This window comes from Talpa occidentalis, unplaced genomic scaffold, assembly GCF_014898055.3.
Source record: "Talpa occidentalis isolate TD23 unplaced genomic scaffold, MPIMG_talOcc4v2.1 talOcc4.11, whole genome shotgun sequence".
NCBI lineage: Eukaryota > Metazoa > Chordata > Mammalia > Eulipotyphla > Talpidae > Talpa > Talpa occidentalis.
Window position 1 is genome coordinate 35,966,408 of NW_023601104.1, and position 19,421 is coordinate 35,985,828.

The window sequence follows — 19,421 nt, forward strand, 5'->3', positions numbered from 1 at the left end:
AATGAATTACAGATTGAACAAGGAAAATCAATTAAATACAACTATTTAGTAGAATAAATATGGTAATCCACAGGTACTAATAAAGATTCTACAGATCAAAGCATTAATTTATACATTTGAGCACCAAAAATAAATTTTCTAAAACATGACAAATATCACTGAAAGAAAATGTATAATGCAATTCCACACAAAAAAGCCAAAGAATTAGAATTAGAATTAGAAGTTAAAGCTAAAAGGTTCATGAAAAATAAAAATAGTAAAGCGACACTGGGTAAAATAGAATCATATGCACAATGTCTGAATTCAATGTCTTAAGAAGATGAAAATATACTCAGGGGCACAGAGGAGACTACTCAAGGAAATTCAAGAAGGCTATTGATCAGAGGTTAATCAGTGTGCTTTTCCGTACCTGTCCCTAAAACAAAACAAAACAAAAAAAGGAGAAATCTCTAGTTGAACATAACCTCTACATTATCTTCTATAGCACTGCAAAATGTCTTTCATATGCTGACTAAGTATCTCTTAACAAGGTCCAACTTACCGCCAATGCAGATGAATAAAAGTTGAAGATATTTTGCCGAAATTCTTTCAGGGCCTTTTTAAATACAACATCCACTAATGTATCTTTCTTGCTGTCTTCATTATCTAAGTCATTCATCTGGGGACCACAGGGAGAAAAAGTTTTTGTACAAAATCAACTAATTGAAAAGAGGTGAATTTAACAGTGGATACATACTGTTTGCTCAACAAGATAGTCCTAAAAGTACAAACCATTGATATTATGGGACCCAGGTAAAGGTATGACTAGAGAGCAAAAGTTTTACAGTAATTGGCTGACTTCTGAGGTCTCTTCCAACACTGTACAATTCTATAGTTTTGCTACCAGAAAAACAACTCCATATGTACAATAAGTTTCACTTTCACATTTGGAATATAACAGGACAGTAACAACTGAAGTAGAAGTCAACAATAACCCTAAAACCTTAAATCCTATCTACTCAGTCTGACGGAGGCATATTCTATTACAGGCACCTTTCTGGTAAAGAACAGATCATCTAATTTACTGAAGTATATTTAATTGTGCTCTCTAGAGGGCATTATCCTGATATAATAATGCAAGTACTTCATAGTCAAAGCTGCTCAGGGGCATAACCCAGAAAGCAAAGTGTACCTTTTTCAGAAGAAATTCATCCATGCTCTTTAAATCACTGGCACTTGCTATGATCTGGACAGAGTCATTTTGCCAATGCATAGATTCCAAAGCCACACTGCTGATCTTTACATTTCGCTTACGCTTTGCCTTTGGAGAAGGCTCTTTGTTCTCTTTGAATTCCTTCCGGCAACTACCAGGCAATTCTGGGCTCAAAGGAGGTGTTGGATGAAGCTGAGGTAATTCTAAAATTCAAGAAGAGTGTAAAAGAAAAAAATCTGTAAATTATTGAAATTTCCACACGCTTCTTTTTGTGTTCCTTTAATAAGTTATTAAAGGAAACAAGCACAAATATATGTAAAGCAAAGTAACACTAACATCTGACACCAGGCAGATAGGTAATAAATCCAGATTACACATTTGTCCAGAAAACACATTTAATAATTATCTCTTTTCAATGGGAAATGGTATCATGTCTCCCAAGAGCCTGAGATCTGACACTGAAAATCAAGTCAGAAGTATTTCATAGAACTGAAGCCAAAGAAAACAAAGGAGAGTTCAAAATTACACTAGCATATTAAAATACTAACCTACTAACCATTAACCCAGTCACAGCTTTACTCTGAAAAAACACCCAGCTATTTACAGTCTAACAAACTAGTGAAGTTTAAGTACTATTATTTCTTTACTAAGGTCTAAAGTCAGTCATACTACCTGGTGGTAGCCTGGTAATCTTATGGAGCTGGGTAAATGGCTCACTTGTGCTTGGATTCCTTTAGCATTTAAAATTTCCTTATACATTTCCCAAATAACTCTGGATTTCTCAGAGAATTCTTGGAATGAATTGGTTTTGTATATGTAATATTGGAGAGCACAAAAATTTTCCCTATAATTGTTTATACTAAATAAATTGAACTACCATGTAGTCTGTTATAATCCAGAACTACAATGGGTCTGCCAAAACTCTATCTGGGACTTGATGACAATATTGCTCCCTTCCTTCACTTACCTACTCGACTCTCCCCTACCCACCCACACACGTTTATTTCTCTTATCCTCTATCCCAATGGTACATCTCCATTCCATCTAAAAGCTAACTCTGAAAATGGAAAAAAAAAGCCCCTTACATGCTTAATACCACCTCATACAGAAACTGAGAAAAACCCAATCTCAGCTATCATATCAAAGTAATAGGATACAAGTATATTCAATTGATTTTAATGGATTTCAATTCCTTTATATAACCTACATATCTAAGTAGTTAGTTCATGTATCAGCTAATATCTTTCTTAAAAGAAATAATATTTACTGAAGAAATTGTCTATAGTCCTATTTCAGCATTAAAAATAAAATTTTAGGGCCTCCCCGGTGGTGCAGCGGTTGAGTGCTGGGTTGAGAAGCTGCCCACAGCCTCTGCAGCGCTGGTTCGATCCCTGGCCACCTGCGAGGGTCCCATGTGGCACGCAGACCTCTCTTGCCACGCCCACTGCTCCCCTCAGCAGTGTACTTCGTCAGTCTGCCTGTTCTGCTCCCCGCTCTGGTGAATTCTCTCACCCTCCTGCACTTCTGACTTACCCAGTACTTGTATAAATAAATAAATAAATAAATAAATAAATAAATAAATAAATCTTAAAAAAAAAGCTTTAAAAAAAAAAACAAATTTTACTTACTAAATTTCTACCCTATGATAAATAAAAAGCTATAATCTTAATTTTTATACACGAATCCTTATGAAGCAAACATACAATAAAATCTATTTTTAATATATGCTTCAACTAAAAAGCTGGATGCTTCCTTCTTGGGAATAAGTAACAAAGTATGTGACTGTGAATAATGAAAAATTTTGAATAATTATTATAAACCAGATAAAAGTGATCCTCTCGGTAATGTAACGGTGAGAAATTCTAAATATTCCAAATAAACCAATTTATTATTGGTCTAATCCTTATCAGTTTGCCAAGAGATAAGAACAAAGCCACAGACCAAAAAAAAAGGGGGGGTGGCGCTAGTTACATCTCTACCATTTTTCCTTCTGACACAGATATTACAGGTTCCTCGATGAACTTTCCTCCTTGTCCTTCTATCTTATTACAGATACAAGAAGTTTTTGTTTGCTTTTTGTAACAGGTCTGTTCTATCCTCCCTACTGGGAGATCCAAGTTCAATAGATAGCAGCTCTCCGAAGAAAGGAACAATGGATAAGGTGGGAAGTAAAGACAATCTAAGCACAGAATAAAGCTTGCTGTGGAACAAAACAAGAGGTAGAAGTGATTAACTAACATCACTCATCAAACTGAAATCTAGTATTAAAACCCCAATCCCCCTTCTACCTCCCCTCACACCAAGGTAAAAGCAAAACTAAATCCTACTACCACAGCGCCACTACCAAATCACGCACACAAATAAGGCTGTATACACGCATAGGAAGCAAGGAATGACCCAACACAAGATGGAAAAACAAGGTCAGAAGTCCAAGAAGAAATATAAAGGAGATGGAAATAGACAAACTATCTGATGACTTCAAAGTAACAATACTAAAAATGTTAAATGAGATACCAGAACATCAGTCAAAGGCAGACAGGAAGGCACAAAATGTCAGAAATGAGATGGAGACACAGAGAGCTCTTCACCAAAGAATTGAATATATAAAAAGATCAAACGAGAGATTCTGAATGAAGGAAAGAAGAAAAAAATATCAGCTGTAGAAGACGCAAATGAACAAATTACAAGCTCAAAGAGGAGAGTCAAGACAAAGGAAAAATAAGGAAACTACAAGAAATATCAAATTCATATAGCAAGGAAATTTAAGAATGATTAGTCTCCCAGATGGGGAAGAAAAAGAAATAGGAGCAGAAACCTTACTCAAAAAAATAGCAATTAAGAATTTCTCAGTAATGTTAATTCTTCCAATCCATAAGCAGGGGATGTCTTTCCATTTCTTTGTGTCTTCTTCTATTTCTTTTAACAGTGTTTTATAATTTTCTTTGTATAGGTCCTTCACCTCTGTTATTAGGTTTATTCCCAAGTATTTGATTTTTTTTTTTGTTTCAATTTTAAAAGGGATGGTTTTCTTGATTTCTTCTTCATATTGTTTTTTTGTGTATAGGAAGGCTATTGATTTTTGTGTGTTTATTTTGTATCCTGCTATTTTACTAAGCTGGTTGATTATTTTGAGCAGTTTTTCTGTGGAGTTTTTAGGGTTCTCTACGTAAATTATCATATAGTCTGCAAATAGTGATAGTTTTACTTCTTCTTTCCCTATTTGGATTCCTCGTATGTCTTTCTCTTATCTTATTGCTCTGGCTAGGACCGCCAATATTATATTGAAGAGCAGTGGTAAGAGAAGACATCTTTAAGCCTGCAGAATGATTTAAAAATGGATGTCCAGCAAGCAGAGATAACACTTATATTCTTAAATGCAAAAAGAATTACACCTAGACACATCATTGTCAAACTATCAAAAATCAAAAGAAGGAAAAAATTTTGTGGGCAGCAAGGAAAAAAAATAACTTCTAAGGCTCCCAAATTAAGATTCCCCCTAATTTCAGCTTAGACATTCTCTAGGTAAGAAGTAGAAGGAAATATCTGCAATCCTAAAATATAAGAACTGACAGCCAAGTATTCTCTATCCTGCAAAATTATTTAAGTATAAAGATCAATAAAGGTTAAGTATAAAGATCAATAAAGGTTTTCTCAGACAAACAGAAGTCAGTGTAGTATCCCACCAGACTTACTCTTTTTTTTTTTAAATGTGTTGTTGGTTTTTTTTTTAAGATTTTATTTATTTATTTATACAAGCACTGGGTACAGTCAGAGGCGCGGGAGGGTGAGAGAACTCACCAGAGCCAGAGCGGGGAGCAGAGCAGGCAGAAGGACCGAAGTATACTGCTGAGGGGAGCAGTGGGTGGCAGGAGAGGTCTGCGCACCATGTGGGACCCTCCTCCGGTGGCCAGGGAGCAGCCGGGGATTGAACCGGCTCTGCAGAGGCTGTGGGCAGCTTCGCAACCCAGTGCTCAACCGCTGTACCACCAGGGAGGCCCCAGACTTACTCTTGAAGTAATATTGCAATTAGATATTTATCCAAAAAACATGAAAACGCTAATACAAAGATATATATATATATATATATATATCTCATAGCACTGATCACAATTATCAAGTTATGGAACAAACCCAACTGCCCTTCAACAGATGAATGGATAGAGAAACTGTGGAACATATACTCAATGGAGTATTACAGAGCTGTGAAGATGAAGCAGTGGCGTTTGGGACAAAATGGATGGACTTTGAGGTGATTAAACTGAGTGAAGTCAGTCAAAAACTGAAAGGTTTTGATGGTTCTACTCATCTGCAGAAAATAAATATTCAAAAACAATTATATGTAAAAAATAGAAGGAAAAAAACTTGAACTCATCAAAAAGAAGATGTTTATGTTAGGGAATAGGGGAAATGTTGGAGGGCATGAGAGAGGGAAGCAGATAGGGTAGGGGTGATTTGGAAAAAAAAAAATTGGCAAAAACAATCATACCAACCTCACAAAATTGTTGTAAGGATCGATTAATAAATACAACATGCTAGCACAATGATTTGTGCACAGCAAGCACTCAAATTCTTAGCTGCTACTATTTTACTAATTATTTACAAATCTATATATCTGTTAAGTGAATGAAAGATGCTTACATTTTTATACTTCAGAAACAGACTAATCAAAGATTCATAATCATTTTTAAAGTTCTTGTTGCTCACTGTACAACATTTTCTTTGAACATCTATTATAGGTTCAATGTAATTTTATATCACTTAGTTAAGGAAGGATTTAACAATCCTGGTTCTTTCACATTAGAATTTCTAGTCAACAGAAATGAACACTGGAAGAATAGCAAACTTTAAGAAAGAATAAACAAACTGAAGTATCCAGAGGTAGGAGGGGTGGAAGAGGAGTAAGAACAAAGAGGAAGGAAGGACAATGGCCTATGGTGGTGAACTATAGGTGATTTGGTGGTGGGTGAACTATGGTGGCAATACCTGATGGGGGTATCCTAATATCACCGTAATTAAAAATAAAGAGAAGAAAAGGAAGTAAAGGGAAGAATAAGTAAGGAAAGGGAGGAAGGACAGATACTAAGAAAACAATTGCCACCCTTTGCTTATTTTTTACCATCTGGAACCTGATGAGCTGGAATCACATCTGAGGCAGCAAAGAGTACTGAAACCTCTGTTTGGGTAGCAGGTTTCACTCTGGTAGTCTTCTTCTCCCCATGTTTCCCTTTGGCCCAGAACCTCATCTTAGCTCTGTGAGGTCTATTTAAAACATAAAAGGTGAAAATGAAATCAGCATATCTCTGTGACAGTATTTGAAGACAGTATTTGTGATAGTATTTGTGACAGTATTTGCTCCATTTCATATGATTACCTTTCATGTGTATTAGTTAATTTAACCTTCACACTTAAATTCAATCATATGTAAGTTTCACCAGGAAGGTAGAGTTTCTTCATCTTGAATACAGACATAATTAGACCTGGATACATATAATAATCCCTAAACTAAAGCAGCTGCAAAGCAGTAGAACTAGGATTTGAACTCAGGTTTTCTGATTCTTAAACTGGTATTTTTTCATTCTCATCCTCCTCCTAGTTTGGATTTAGTATAAAGCCAACAACAAATATTTCCTAAGGAAATTACTGACATACTATGATTCTGTTCACTTTTTGGATGATATCCTTTCAGTTTTTATCCATAAGCACACACATTTCACATCACTATAATCATGTTACATGCATGATTTTAAATCCAACTTACCATTATATAATAAAAGGTTTAACATCATTATTTTATATTCACATGTAATCATTATTATCATTTAACAAAATCAACCACTTATTTGTTACTGTAGGCACAATGCTGTTTGTACAGCATTACCTCAGTCAATTTTAGAAGTTTTTAAAAAATTTTTAAAGTTTTTAGAAGTTTTAAAAATTTTACTTACAAACTACTATAACCTTTTATAGATGAAAAACTGGAGGCTTAACCATTATGTAAGTCCCATAGTTATATAGCCAGTGAATCACTGCCTAATTCTTAATGCTGATATACTCTCTCCCTTTTCATAAATCAAAGAAACATCTTAAGATAATAACAATAGTTCACTTTCACTATATTGGGTACCTTAACTCTATAACAGGAGGTTGATTCATACATTAACTTTTTGTTCATTTGCATGTTCAATCAGTCAAAAAAAAATTGTGAGCATCTATTAGGTACCAGGCACTACATCTTATATATTATACCCCTAATTTTCACAACCATCACATCACGCATATGCAAACTGAAATTAGAGCACTGATGGACATGAAAGTTAAAACTCAGGTCTATCTAGTTTTGAAGACCAGCTTTTTCTCTGTTCCAATTTTTAAAGTTTATTGGTAATATACATTCATACAGTATAAACAGAAATTGTTCTACAGGCCTATTACAAAGGATAGCATCCATCTACCTTTTTCAAGCTATTTTCTGCTCCCTCAAGGTAATAATTTTGACTTGATTCTTTTAATATTTACCATACTTATATTGTTATCACTCTTGTGACCACAAATAATGATTAGGCAGGTTCTACCACTCTATCCCATTCACTCCACAAATACATGTATGCACCCAACAGAACAAACTACTGTAATTTTAGCTAGATCACTATACAGCATTATTCACTAGTTTTATTATGCAAATAAGACTGATAACAGAGGCATATAGTTCCCTGCATAATTTACTTTAAGTTAATGTTTTGCTTTACATTTGCTCATTTTTTTCCAAATGTAATTCATCTCCAACAGTTTTCCCATTTGTGAATATCTCAACATGTTCAAACATAGTTAAGTAATCTACAGGTTTCATGTTCATGAAGAAATCTCTTTCAGAGCCTTCCAACCTGCTTTAGCCTGGCATGATTTACCTCAATGCATGCTGAACAGCTGTCATTTGCAAAGCTACTTTCACTATCATAATGGAGATTACTTTTGTGTCTTTTGTTTTCCTGTATTTTGGTATGGGTCTATTTTTGTCCACAATCTTGGGACACTCAGCATTTAGTAGGTCCTTTCAATCTGTAAATTTATATCCATCAATTTTGTGATATTTACATGAATTGTTTAATGTTTTTCTCCTCTGTTTCACTGTTCAATCTTCACAGAACTTCTACTAGAGCTTCTCTGTTTCACTGTTCTATCTTCACAGGGCTTTTACTTCCCATTAGTTCCTATGGGAACTCCAGAACTTACTCTGTAACTTTCTTAATAATTTTTCTGTTCTTTTCCATCTCTTTTTGCCCTTTATTATTTTTTTTTCATCTCTGTTCTTTAATGCTCATCTTTCTGAGGTGTGTCCTCAACTTACTTTCTAACTCTTCTAATTCTTTCTGAGCTGTTCCTTCATACTATATATTTTTAATTTCAAAGATTTTTTTAATTATAAATATTTCTATTTCATGCATTCTGTTTGTTTTAAGGATGCAGTTATATTTATTTATGCAGAAGGTCTATAGTTACTTTTATTTGTCTGTCTTGCAGTTTATTTCCTCCAAGTTGTATTTTATCTGTTAGTTTTAGTTTCTTTCATGTATGTTCTCAAGTATGTGGTCAACAAAAGTAGGGTTAATATAAAAAGCTCTGGTGCACAATGATGGGGTTTCCAAGATGTAGTCTTCTATGCAGGGTTATCTGGCTGGTCTATTTTGTAAAGAGAGCCCTTGATAACAGTTTCTTTACATTTTTCCTTGAGAGTTAAGACAAAATGCCCAAGGACTCTTTGAATCATCTTTTGAGAGGGTTTGTGAAATGTGAAAGCTGAGTAAAGGATAAAAGCTCGAGGATCTTAACATTCAATGTGTAAGTCCCCCTTAGTTGAATCCCCCTTGTTCCAAATATGTGCCCTACTCATCAGCCGTTATCTGTAACCTCCAAGTGTAGAGACCTTCTGTTTCATCCTTTTCCCAAAAAAAAAATATTCTATTTTCAGCTAGGGTTGAGGAAAATCAGTCAGTCAGATGCTTCGTTCTTAGATTTACCCAGTGATTTAAGATTCAGTGTCTCCTATTAAGACATTTAAATTTTTTCTATTTACTTTTTGGAGTCCAAAATTTTATAGTAGTTGTTGTCTCTCCTGCTCCCCCACCGACCTTTTTTTAAATTCTGTACAGGTTTTGTCATTTTAGCAAATTTGGGGGAAGAGGTGGAAATTATGTTTAAACTTCTAGTTTCTAACTATATGTTCTTTCTACTACATTATATACTTCATTTCCCAAAATTTGACTCCAACATAATCTGCTCTGGATTTGGATTATTTTGTTTTATACTTCTACAGTCACTGAGGAAGTGGTCTTTAATAACGTTATGAATCAGACAGATTTCAATGTGATCTTGAAGTGTCCAATGAGGGCTCATGTGCCTTACACAACACAATAAGGGACAAAATACTTACCAGGCAAGTAAAAATACCATATAATCTTTAAAAAGAACAATTATTTCCTGAGAATTTTTCCAATTCCATTTATAAAACTCTTAAATCAGAACAGAATCCAAGTACAAAATTGGAAAATATTTTCAATCTCAACAAAAAAATCACAGGTCATATAATGAATTAAAGGCTTTGCCGAAATCACACTGCTCAACACAGAAAGATAAAGTTCATTTTATATATACATGTGTACACACATACACACATGTGCACACAATGTGCCTGTCACATTGTTGAAAAATTGGTTAAAAAATTTCATTTCAAACTAGCTGTTTTATCAGTTTTGTTTTTAAAAAGAGATTCAGTATTTAACTAGAGTCACTCAGCAAATAAAACAACACTACCCCCACTAACACTCATTGAACACTTTGTACCTTATATCTGAATCTGAAGCCTTCTGTCTCATTCCCAATGTTGTAATCTCTCCTTGAGACATAGTCTTATGAAGTTTTGCTTCTACATCAACTGAAGAAAATCTCTGTGAAGTCTGTAATAATTACATACGTAAAAGATTTTATAACCAAGTAACAGAATAACACTGTAATTAAAATTTGGCTTATAGAACAATTTAAGAATCATACCTATTTAAAAATGTACAAAAATACATTCATATTATTCAGAGATCCATTGAAATAAAAGAACCTACTAAAAACTCTATTAAAACTTTTAGAGTAATCTGAAGTAGAGAACTCAGATCAAAGAAACTTTTGTACAGAATGTACCAACTCTAGTTTTTTTTTTTGACAATTTAAAGTGAGAAGGCAAGGATAAAGTCAAAACCTAAAAATCTAAAATAAATCTAGAAAGCTAAGTGTAATTTTTCATAACTTCTTTCATTTGTCTATAAGAGGTGATACTTATTTTTATGGCTTAATTGCTACTATAGATTCTCATTATTTCCAGTCAATGATTTAAAATAACTAGAACCCACAAAGATTAAAAAAAAACAAAAAATCCCAAAGAATAAAATACCATTATAACCATTAACGGTGGGAGTTATAAATAATCTACATGGCTATCAAACTGGGACCTAAATTTCTATAGGTAATCTTTCCCATTTGTTTATAGTGTGTCACTTTAAAGACATTCCCATTCAGAGGAGAGGAGCTTTTTGTTACCTAATTCAGTCATTTGCTAACATTTCATTTTAGTTACAATCTCTTTTCTTTATTCTTGTGGTCCGTTTGTTTATGGTCTTCTTAACAGAACTAGAAAGTATGCTAAGTTGTTACAATTTAGAGAACAGAACTCTGCTTCTGGCCAAAATGGAATAGTGACTCGTCTTATTCTCTTGGATGACACAACCAAAATCAAAATTAACAAACGAAAATTAAAATTAACAAACAAAATTAAAAACAAAAAAAGTCAAAATAATATGAAATAATAGTTATCAGGGGATGGACAGTTATCCCTTCAAGATGAGAAACAAAGGAAGAATTCAACATGTGGCCTAACCTGGTGCCATAAGATAGTGTCTAGGCTATCATACAGAGGTGAGAACGCAGTGAGCCTCAACGACTCTCTGGGTTGAACTCATGAAAATGAAAGTGCAGAGTGATCACAGTGACTAGAAACCAAGAGAGACAGAAGAGAAATGCACACACACAAACACAAATACTGTGGAGATCATCAGAGGGTCCCCACTGAGTATTTAACTGGGTACTAATCAACACTTCTCTAAGAGAAGAATCATCTCAAAGGATTAATGGTTGCTAGAGCCCACCGCTCAAAAAAAGGTTAGTAATAATAGTGCCTAAGCCCACGTCAGAGTATATAACTGCATGATTCTAAGGCATTTAATAAAATACACAGTGGATTATACCTGAATAGTTAAGGATAATGAGCCTAGATGTAATGCTATTCTTTATGAGTATTGCAAATCTTTATTTCAAAATAAAAACTGTAAATATTTAATGTGAATGACATAATCTGATATACAAATAAATAATAAAATGATTACTACATATCTCCTCACCTACTTTTTTTAGGGTAGTGCTGAGAACACCTGAAATTTACTATCTTAACAAATTTACAGTTCAATACACTGAGCCAAACACATCTTAAAAAGAAGACATGAAAGGATCAAATACTTCCAGAACAAAGTTCTGGAACATTACAGACATTTAAATCTCAAGAATATTAATCAAATACAAAATATCCAGCACTCAATAAGGCAAAACTTACAATCCAGCAAGAAATAACTAGGCATGCAAATAAATAAGAATATATGACAGATAACCAAACAAATCTATCTCAAATGACTCAAGACTGATGCAAATGTTATGGAATCAGATATTAAAACAGTAATTATAGTTTAGTCCCAAATGCTTAGGAAAGTTAGCAGAGAAAAATGTTATATAAAAAAGGCCTAAATCAAATCTATAGAAATGAAAAACTTCAGTATGAAATGGAAAATACATTGAATGAAACTAACAGCAGATTTGACATTGTAGAAGAAAAGATGGATGAACATGAAGACAACTTCAAGCCAAGAGCAGGCTACGGCATCCTTCCCATACTAAAAATCTTTGACTATTCCTTATTTTAAAAGCTCATGTGATTTAGGTCAGGCCATCGTGGATAACATTTTTATGTTGAGGTCAGCTGATTTAGGTCTTTAATAGTATAGGCAATATTCTTTCTCAGCAGAACCTAGGTAAGTGTCTGATTAAATGGATTGAGAAAAGATGTGTTTTCAACTAAGGTTGGGAATCTTGTGGGGCCGTGCTAAAATTCTGCCTACCACAGGACACATTATTATATAATTGCATTTATATAAATTTTTAAAATAGAGGTTGCTTCTGAGGATCAGATGAAAAGAAGAAAAAATTAAATAGAAATAAAAAAGAAATGTACTCTGGTGCGAGAAACCTAGTCAGGAGTACAGAGCACATGGTTGCATGCATATGTCAAAATCATCAAAGTGTACACTGAAGGTCTGTGCTTTTCACTTTATGTATTCTGCCTCCATTATGAAAGTATACCAATAAACCCAGAATTAGGCCAACAATACCTAATTTTATGATCAGCTTTATCAGAAAACAAGAGATTTGGTCCCTAACATGGTACAGGATATACTTACCTCTACCTATAAAGTATTTTCCTCAAAAAATTTAAACGCAAATGTGATTAACACTCAATCTATATAGGCATTTATCCCTATGTTTCCTATAAACATATAATGCCAATTAAAATGACAATACAGGGTTATGATCAGCAAAATACTCAAATGTAGGAAATGCATTAGAACAAATAATCTCATGTCCTCAATAAATAAATTGCTACAGAAAAAAGGGAAAGGAAATTTATTAGAGTCTTAAAAATGACTTCCAGGAAGCTGAGGATAATGGAAGTTGTTTAAATACAAACATCATGACATATTCTCCAAAAACAATACAGAACCAGAAGAAAAATTAAATTACAGGAAACCTACACTTGTAATCAACTAGGGGGGAAAAAAAGCACTCAAATTTCAAATTACCTGTAGGCAGAAAAATACATTAATCCTAGCAAGCCTCTCCTTAATATCCCACTGAAGCTTTTGCATTAAACAAGGCAGTCCAAGAAATATTATGCAAAGGAGAAGATACAAGTAGCAATAGGTTTGGAATTGATTTAAAATCACAGAGAAGGTCCGCTCTATGTATGAAAATATTAACAGACAATGGGTAGATTAGGGACTGACTAAAGGGAAAAGAATTAAAACTGCATCTGATACAAAGTGACAAATTTTTAAAGGCATTGTTTCCAAAGTAAAAGAAAGTAAAAAGGTAGGGGAGCCCTTTGGAGACCGAGTATTGTAAGGAAGGAAAAGAACTAGAAGGGGAAAATTCAGAATCCAACAAGGTAAAAGAGAAGGGAAAAAAAACTTGCCTCCTCCATCACATATATATATATCAAAAAGGAGGAAGAAGGGGCTTCTGAAAACAAGCTGTACTTTGCTACAGTGACAAAAAAATAAATAAATTCTTGAACTTATTATCTTAAGAATTACTCCAAATGTACAGAGAAAATAAATTAAAACATACAAAATCTACACACAATTACAATAAGAAAATAAAATAGGAATGAACATTAGAACCAAACAGTTGTTCCCCTTAGCAGTGTATTTCAGTAGGTTGCCTGTCTGCTCCCCACTTTGTCTCTGGTGAACCTTTTATACCCCACCCCCCGTACCTCTGGCCTACACCCCAGTTCTTCCATGCGTAAATAATAAATGAATCTTTTTTTTAAAAAAGGAAAATTAGAGCCAAACAACTCAGATAATAATCTCAGCTCCCACCAAAAAAAGTACAAAAACCCACAGCATGTAGCAAAAAAACTATAGCTCAAAAATGAATTAAATAGCTCCTATATATGAAGCACCAAGAAATTAAAAAATTTAAACTAGAAATGAACAAACAAAAATCAGAAAAAAATAAAGACAAAGAACTCAGAAAGACATTAAAAGTGAATGAAAGACTAACAAGATGTCCAAGCAAAAATAAGTATCTACAAAGTGATAGCAGTCTCTGGGCACAGGGAATTTAGTTGTACCATACTGGAGTAAAAGAGACTGAGAATCCGGAGAGCTATTTAAGAGACGATTGCTTCAGGCCTGGCAAAAGTTAGAAGAAATTATATAATAAACAACAACAACAAAACTATGTTACCTATACTACTTCTATTACAAATAGAGGATAGAATTGATTTTACTAACTCACCATCCAGAAGATTGTGAAACAAAGCCAAAAAAATACATGAAAGCCACCTTCAAAATATTGATTAGCAAAACATGTCATTTTCTTGGGTAAAAGCCAAAATGCAGTGTGTATAAGAACAGAGTGAAAGCAGCATACAGAGATGAAACAGTTATTAAAATGGCAGAGTTAAAAGTGAGACATTTAAAAGAAAAAAACACTACTGAAGTCTTAAGAAGGGAAATGACCACCCTTGCCTCTATTCCTACACACCAGGTATCAACTGATTTTACTCATTATTCAGGAGGTAATGCTTATCAAATCCGCACAGGTAATTCATTATTTTTTAAAAATTTATTTATTTCTACAAGCACTGGGTACAGGCAGGAGTGCAGGAGGGTGAGAGAATTCACCAGAGCCAGAGCGGGGAACAGAACAGGCAGACTGACGAAATACAGTGCTGAGGGGAGCAGCGGTCGTGGCAGGAGAGGTCTGCATGCCATGTGGGACACTCGCCAGAGGCCAGGGATCGAACCGGCACTGCAGAGGCTGCAGGCAGCTTTGCAGCCCAGTGCTCAACTGTTGTGCCACCGGGGAGACCCCAGGTAATTAATTTTTAATCATCTTCATCACATTACATCATACACATTACATCATTTTATTTCACAATTGACAAGATCAGATGGTTGCTTATTATGATTTAATGACACACTTATTAGCAAATGTTTTGTTGATGGGATCACTTTGTCCAGAAATGTACATAAACTACCCAAGTTTTCTAAATCCATGTACCTAAAAAGTCAAACTCTTTCAAAATTCTGAAAATTCAGTAGATTCTATTTGGAAACTGTTTTCATCTTTACAGATAACATGAGAACATGACATATTTCCCAGACAAACAGAAAACACTTTAAAACCATTCCTATCCTCCCCACACCCAACCCCAGTAAGTATCTATAAGCATATTCTAGAAAGCATAGCTTCTTCATGCAGCGTCCACCAGAAACAAACACCACCACCTGTTCCTAAAATAGCCAGTGATAAAACAGGAACAGTGAGAAAGCTGGAAAAGTGACTAACAACACTGTGCAGAGGGGGGAATCTACATCTACTGGCATGCAATGGCTGTCAAGCAGGTGAATCATAGACAGAGGCTACTAGCTAGAACCCGTAAAGGGGCTAAATGCTCTAAGCAGAAAGTCCAACTTCCTGACATCTCAGTAAGAGTTCCCAGTGAGAATTCTACCACCAAAAGGACTACAGTTTGTAACAAAGGAAACCATCAGGAACAAAACAGCAATAATAAATGTTAAGCTTTTCCACAAATAAAAAATCTATGTACACTAAAAAAAAAAACGTAAGTAGTACTTTTCATGAAAATTAGTTTGCTCTATTACATAACTGCATGTTTAACTAATAATCATATGATAGAGTATGCTTCATTATTTATAGCTCAGAAACAGGGCACCCCCAAATGGAGTTATTTTATCCTACAATGAAGAGGGCTTTGCATCAAATCAGATAGATAGATAGATAGATAGATAGATAGATAGATAGATAGATAGATAGCTAGATAGATAGATAGATAGTGATACAGGTCTACATCTGTATCTATATACATATAGATACAGATATATACTGTCCAACTTTTATAATCCTACAGTTTGGTTCAGGTTAGCAACTCATTTGCCTAATTAGGGAGCTAGTCATACATTTTTTCTGGTTATTTTGGTTTTGTTTTTCTTTTGTAGAATGTCAGTGTTAGCATTTAAAAAGTAAGTCTATCTCCAACAAAATATAAAGATAATGAAGGCATTCTGGAAACTAGCAAAAATTTTAAATAGGTCTTCAGTTTAAAATAGTACAAAGATTAAAAAGAAAGGCCATCTTAAAATTTTACTCCTATAATAAACAGATACTAAAGAATAGTAGAGACACAACTTAATTAAAGATATGCATGGAAATTAAAAGCATATCACTCCATTTCATCAAGTTTCAATACATATTAGCTACACAGGGTCCTTATATATTTTCCAGGATAATTCCAAAATCAAACAGTTTTTATCCATAAATATACTCATAGTTGCCCTACTATAAATACACATTATTTTTGTTGAGGTATGGATGATAAAATTAATATTCTTAGTCAAAATAGTAGTTTCATTAAAACATAATTCCAATGCTATAATTTGTAATTAATACAAATGTGTATTATATACTCTCTTCTACTTGGCTGAGCTATTTTAAGCTGAGAAACTTTTGGCACTGCTCATTAAATTTTTTAAAATTTATTGTTATTTTCTATTACTAAAAATGGTGGAGAGGGAAGCAAGTTTAGGGGCAAAAAGTGAGAGAGGAAAAAAAAGAAAGAGACTATTATTTCAGTTCAAAGTTACCGGATTATTTAAAAAATACCCTACTCGCTAGACTAGGAATCAGCAACTGGCCAAATATAGTCATCCCCATGCCTGTTTTCGTAAATACTTTTATTTTAACACAACATGCCCATTTGTTTACTTACTCTCTCTGGCTATCTTTACCCTATAATGGCATAGTTGCTGCAAAAGAGACTATACGACCCATGAAAGCTTGAAATATTTTCTATCTGGCCACTTTAGAAAAAAATGAGGGTCCCGATTCTACACCTTTAAAGATCTCAGAGAGAAGATTTCTACATTAGAGCTAAGGTAAATAACCTTAATTTTACCTATTTATTATATGACACACATTCTTAAAGTGCCCATTATTTGAGGCCTGTCAAATTAAGGTTTAGCTTTCATTGCTGTGTCCACTGAGGTTTCCCAAGTACAAACCATGATACAGGGAAGAAGCTGTGAAGGTTAGCTTTAGGTTAGCAAAAACTATTCCCATCAGATTTATTTGTCCCTTATTTTTCTTATATTGCTGTAAAATTACCATTTCGGAGTCACTGTGAGAGGCCTGACCGAGGTTGGGTGCAGGCCCTAGCTCAGAGTGAGAAGCTTGGTCAAAGGAGAGATGGGGCTCAATTATGTCATCGTAATCATCTTCCTCTGTATCCCCCTCCCCATCAGCAAAAGTACCTCTAGTCAAGAAATCGGAGCGCGTCCGCGCCATTCGAGCTTTCTTTTTATGGGCCGGTCTGGCAACCTGCTTGACCAAATGATAAAACAAATAATACAACAATGTTTTGTTTTGGATTTTTTGGAGATGATGCCAAGGAAAGGTATCAGAGAGCTCATGAATTTCTTAAAACATCCCTCCAACCCACCAGGCCCTTTCTACTTGAAGTAAGCAGGGTAACCAAAAGCAATCTATATATATTACTCTGAACAAAGGGTAAGAATGGAAGCTAAAAATATACTGTTCTTCTCCATAGCCAAGGAAGTCATCTTTCACTGCCATGTTAAGTCACCAAAGTTACTTGCATAAATTCCCGTTTTTTTCTTAGCAACTTTTTCCTAAATACAATCTGGGGTTTTAAGAACCACTCCTTGCCTGAAGTATACATCCCTAATTATAAAACTTTACTCATGACTTCTTTTTCTATAAATACTTGGGAGTAATTGGGTAAAGAGTTCTACCTACATGAACAGTAAATTCCAGAAAAGTGTACATCTATTTCACACAGAAAAGACTGAATACATACCTCTCTTTGGCCTGGCCCAGTTAACTTCACAGGTTTAAAAGCTGGTTCATCTGTTTTATGGCATTGAGGATTTCCATTGTTTAAGGATTCCTTGCTTAATCTTTAAGATATAACAAGAGGATTACATTTTAATTCCTAGCAGATAAATTCCAAGGCAGAAATCTTCAAGAATAGCATGAAATAACGCCTAACAAGCCAGGTCAAAAAATTTCTGCAAATCCCGTATTTCAAAATCTTATTTAATTCCCAAAACAATGCATGAAACTTTCCTTGCTTTCCTTAATTAACATGATCAGAATTTACATGTATGGCTGAATTACTGATTCAGGCCCTGCCACTTTAATCCTAATATATTCCACTATAGCTTTAAGAATAATATAGCTTTAAGAATAGCAGCAGCAGTCAGTGAAAGTAAAATGGATTTATGGTGACAAAGGGAAACAACAACCTAATCCCCAAATCTTTAGAATTAGTCTTACAAGAGGTCTTTTACTCTAATCATTATAAAACACCTAAGTAGCCACCCAGTGATAAGGACCTTACACTTTGTTTTGTGTTGAGATGGTTCCCATTGTCCAGTAAGCTTCCTACCTGAAATCTCTGCAGTTTTCATTTGTTTTCTTAAATTCAAACTTAAGGTTGTACAGAATAAAACTTTTACTGGTAGGGTAAGAAATTGCTATCAAGCTAAAAGAAGTATGCCCTAATCTATACAGAAGGTATAGCATTAGCCTGCAAAATTTTAATTTTACTTGAATAACCACATGTGACTATTTAATCATTAAATTCTGTGTCAGTAAATTATTTATCATTACATTCTACTAAAATGATTGCCAGTGTCTAATGAAAATTTGAACAAAACCTTGTACTTTCAAGGCCCAATTCCCATTAACTCAGTAAAGAGTTTTACAATTTACCACCAACATATTGCTAATCTTTCCACAGGGCAGTAAGCTCAGTGAGAAATCGTTTTTACCTTCTAGTATAATGCTGGGTTCAAAGTAGATACTAACTTATAATAGAAGTTGGCAGACACCATTCAAATTCTTCTATTTTATTTTTATAAATGAAGGCCTAGGGGCCATAATAGATTACCTTGTCCTTTGCTCTATGTAGTATTCCCTAAAAAACCCTAGATGGATGATACTCTTTCCTAGCAAAGCTTCTCAGATCTCCTTTTCTGACCAGCATATATGATCAACACTGGAAATCCTAGCTTATCCTAAAAGAATTCCTTTAGGCCATTTAAGTGAGCCTACTGGGCTTTGATTTGTTCTCCAAAGTCAGAAACAAGTAACAGGAATTTTGACAGCACCTGTGCATATCATTTTCCTTACATTTTTCCAAGATTTTTTTTCATTCTCCCCCATTAACCAGATGAAGACCAGTAAGTAGGTACTTATTACCACTGTAGTATAGAAAAAACACAATTATTACTTCCTATTTATGAAACCCAAA

The 19,421-nt window shown here is 34.3% G+C and overlaps 1 protein-coding gene across 11 annotated transcripts in view; it reads right to left on the reverse strand.

The window, feature by feature from the left end:
- Positions 1-19,421, reverse strand: part of MYO9A (myosin IXA) — a 191,763-nt gene that overhangs the window by 37,668 nt on the left and 134,674 nt on the right. For 7 of the 11 annotated variants that reach the window (XM_054688553.1, XM_054688550.1, XM_054688572.1 and 4 more), the window contains 6 exons: positions 17,964-18,063; positions 17,252-17,467; positions 10,031-10,143; positions 6,309-6,451; positions 1,172-1,395; positions 542-658 (listed from right to left, as the gene is read on the reverse strand). In XM_054688553.1, the coding sequence (XP_054544528.1) occupies positions 542-658; positions 1,172-1,395; positions 6,309-6,451; positions 10,031-10,143; positions 17,252-17,467; positions 17,964-18,063 (913 nt within the window). The remainder of the gene's footprint in view (positions 1-541; positions 659-1,171; positions 1,396-6,308; positions 6,452-10,030; positions 10,144-17,251; positions 17,468-17,963; positions 18,064-19,421) is intronic. The other 4 variants (XM_054688584.1, XM_054688564.1, XM_037502853.1 and 1 more) reach the window with 2 other exon arrangements.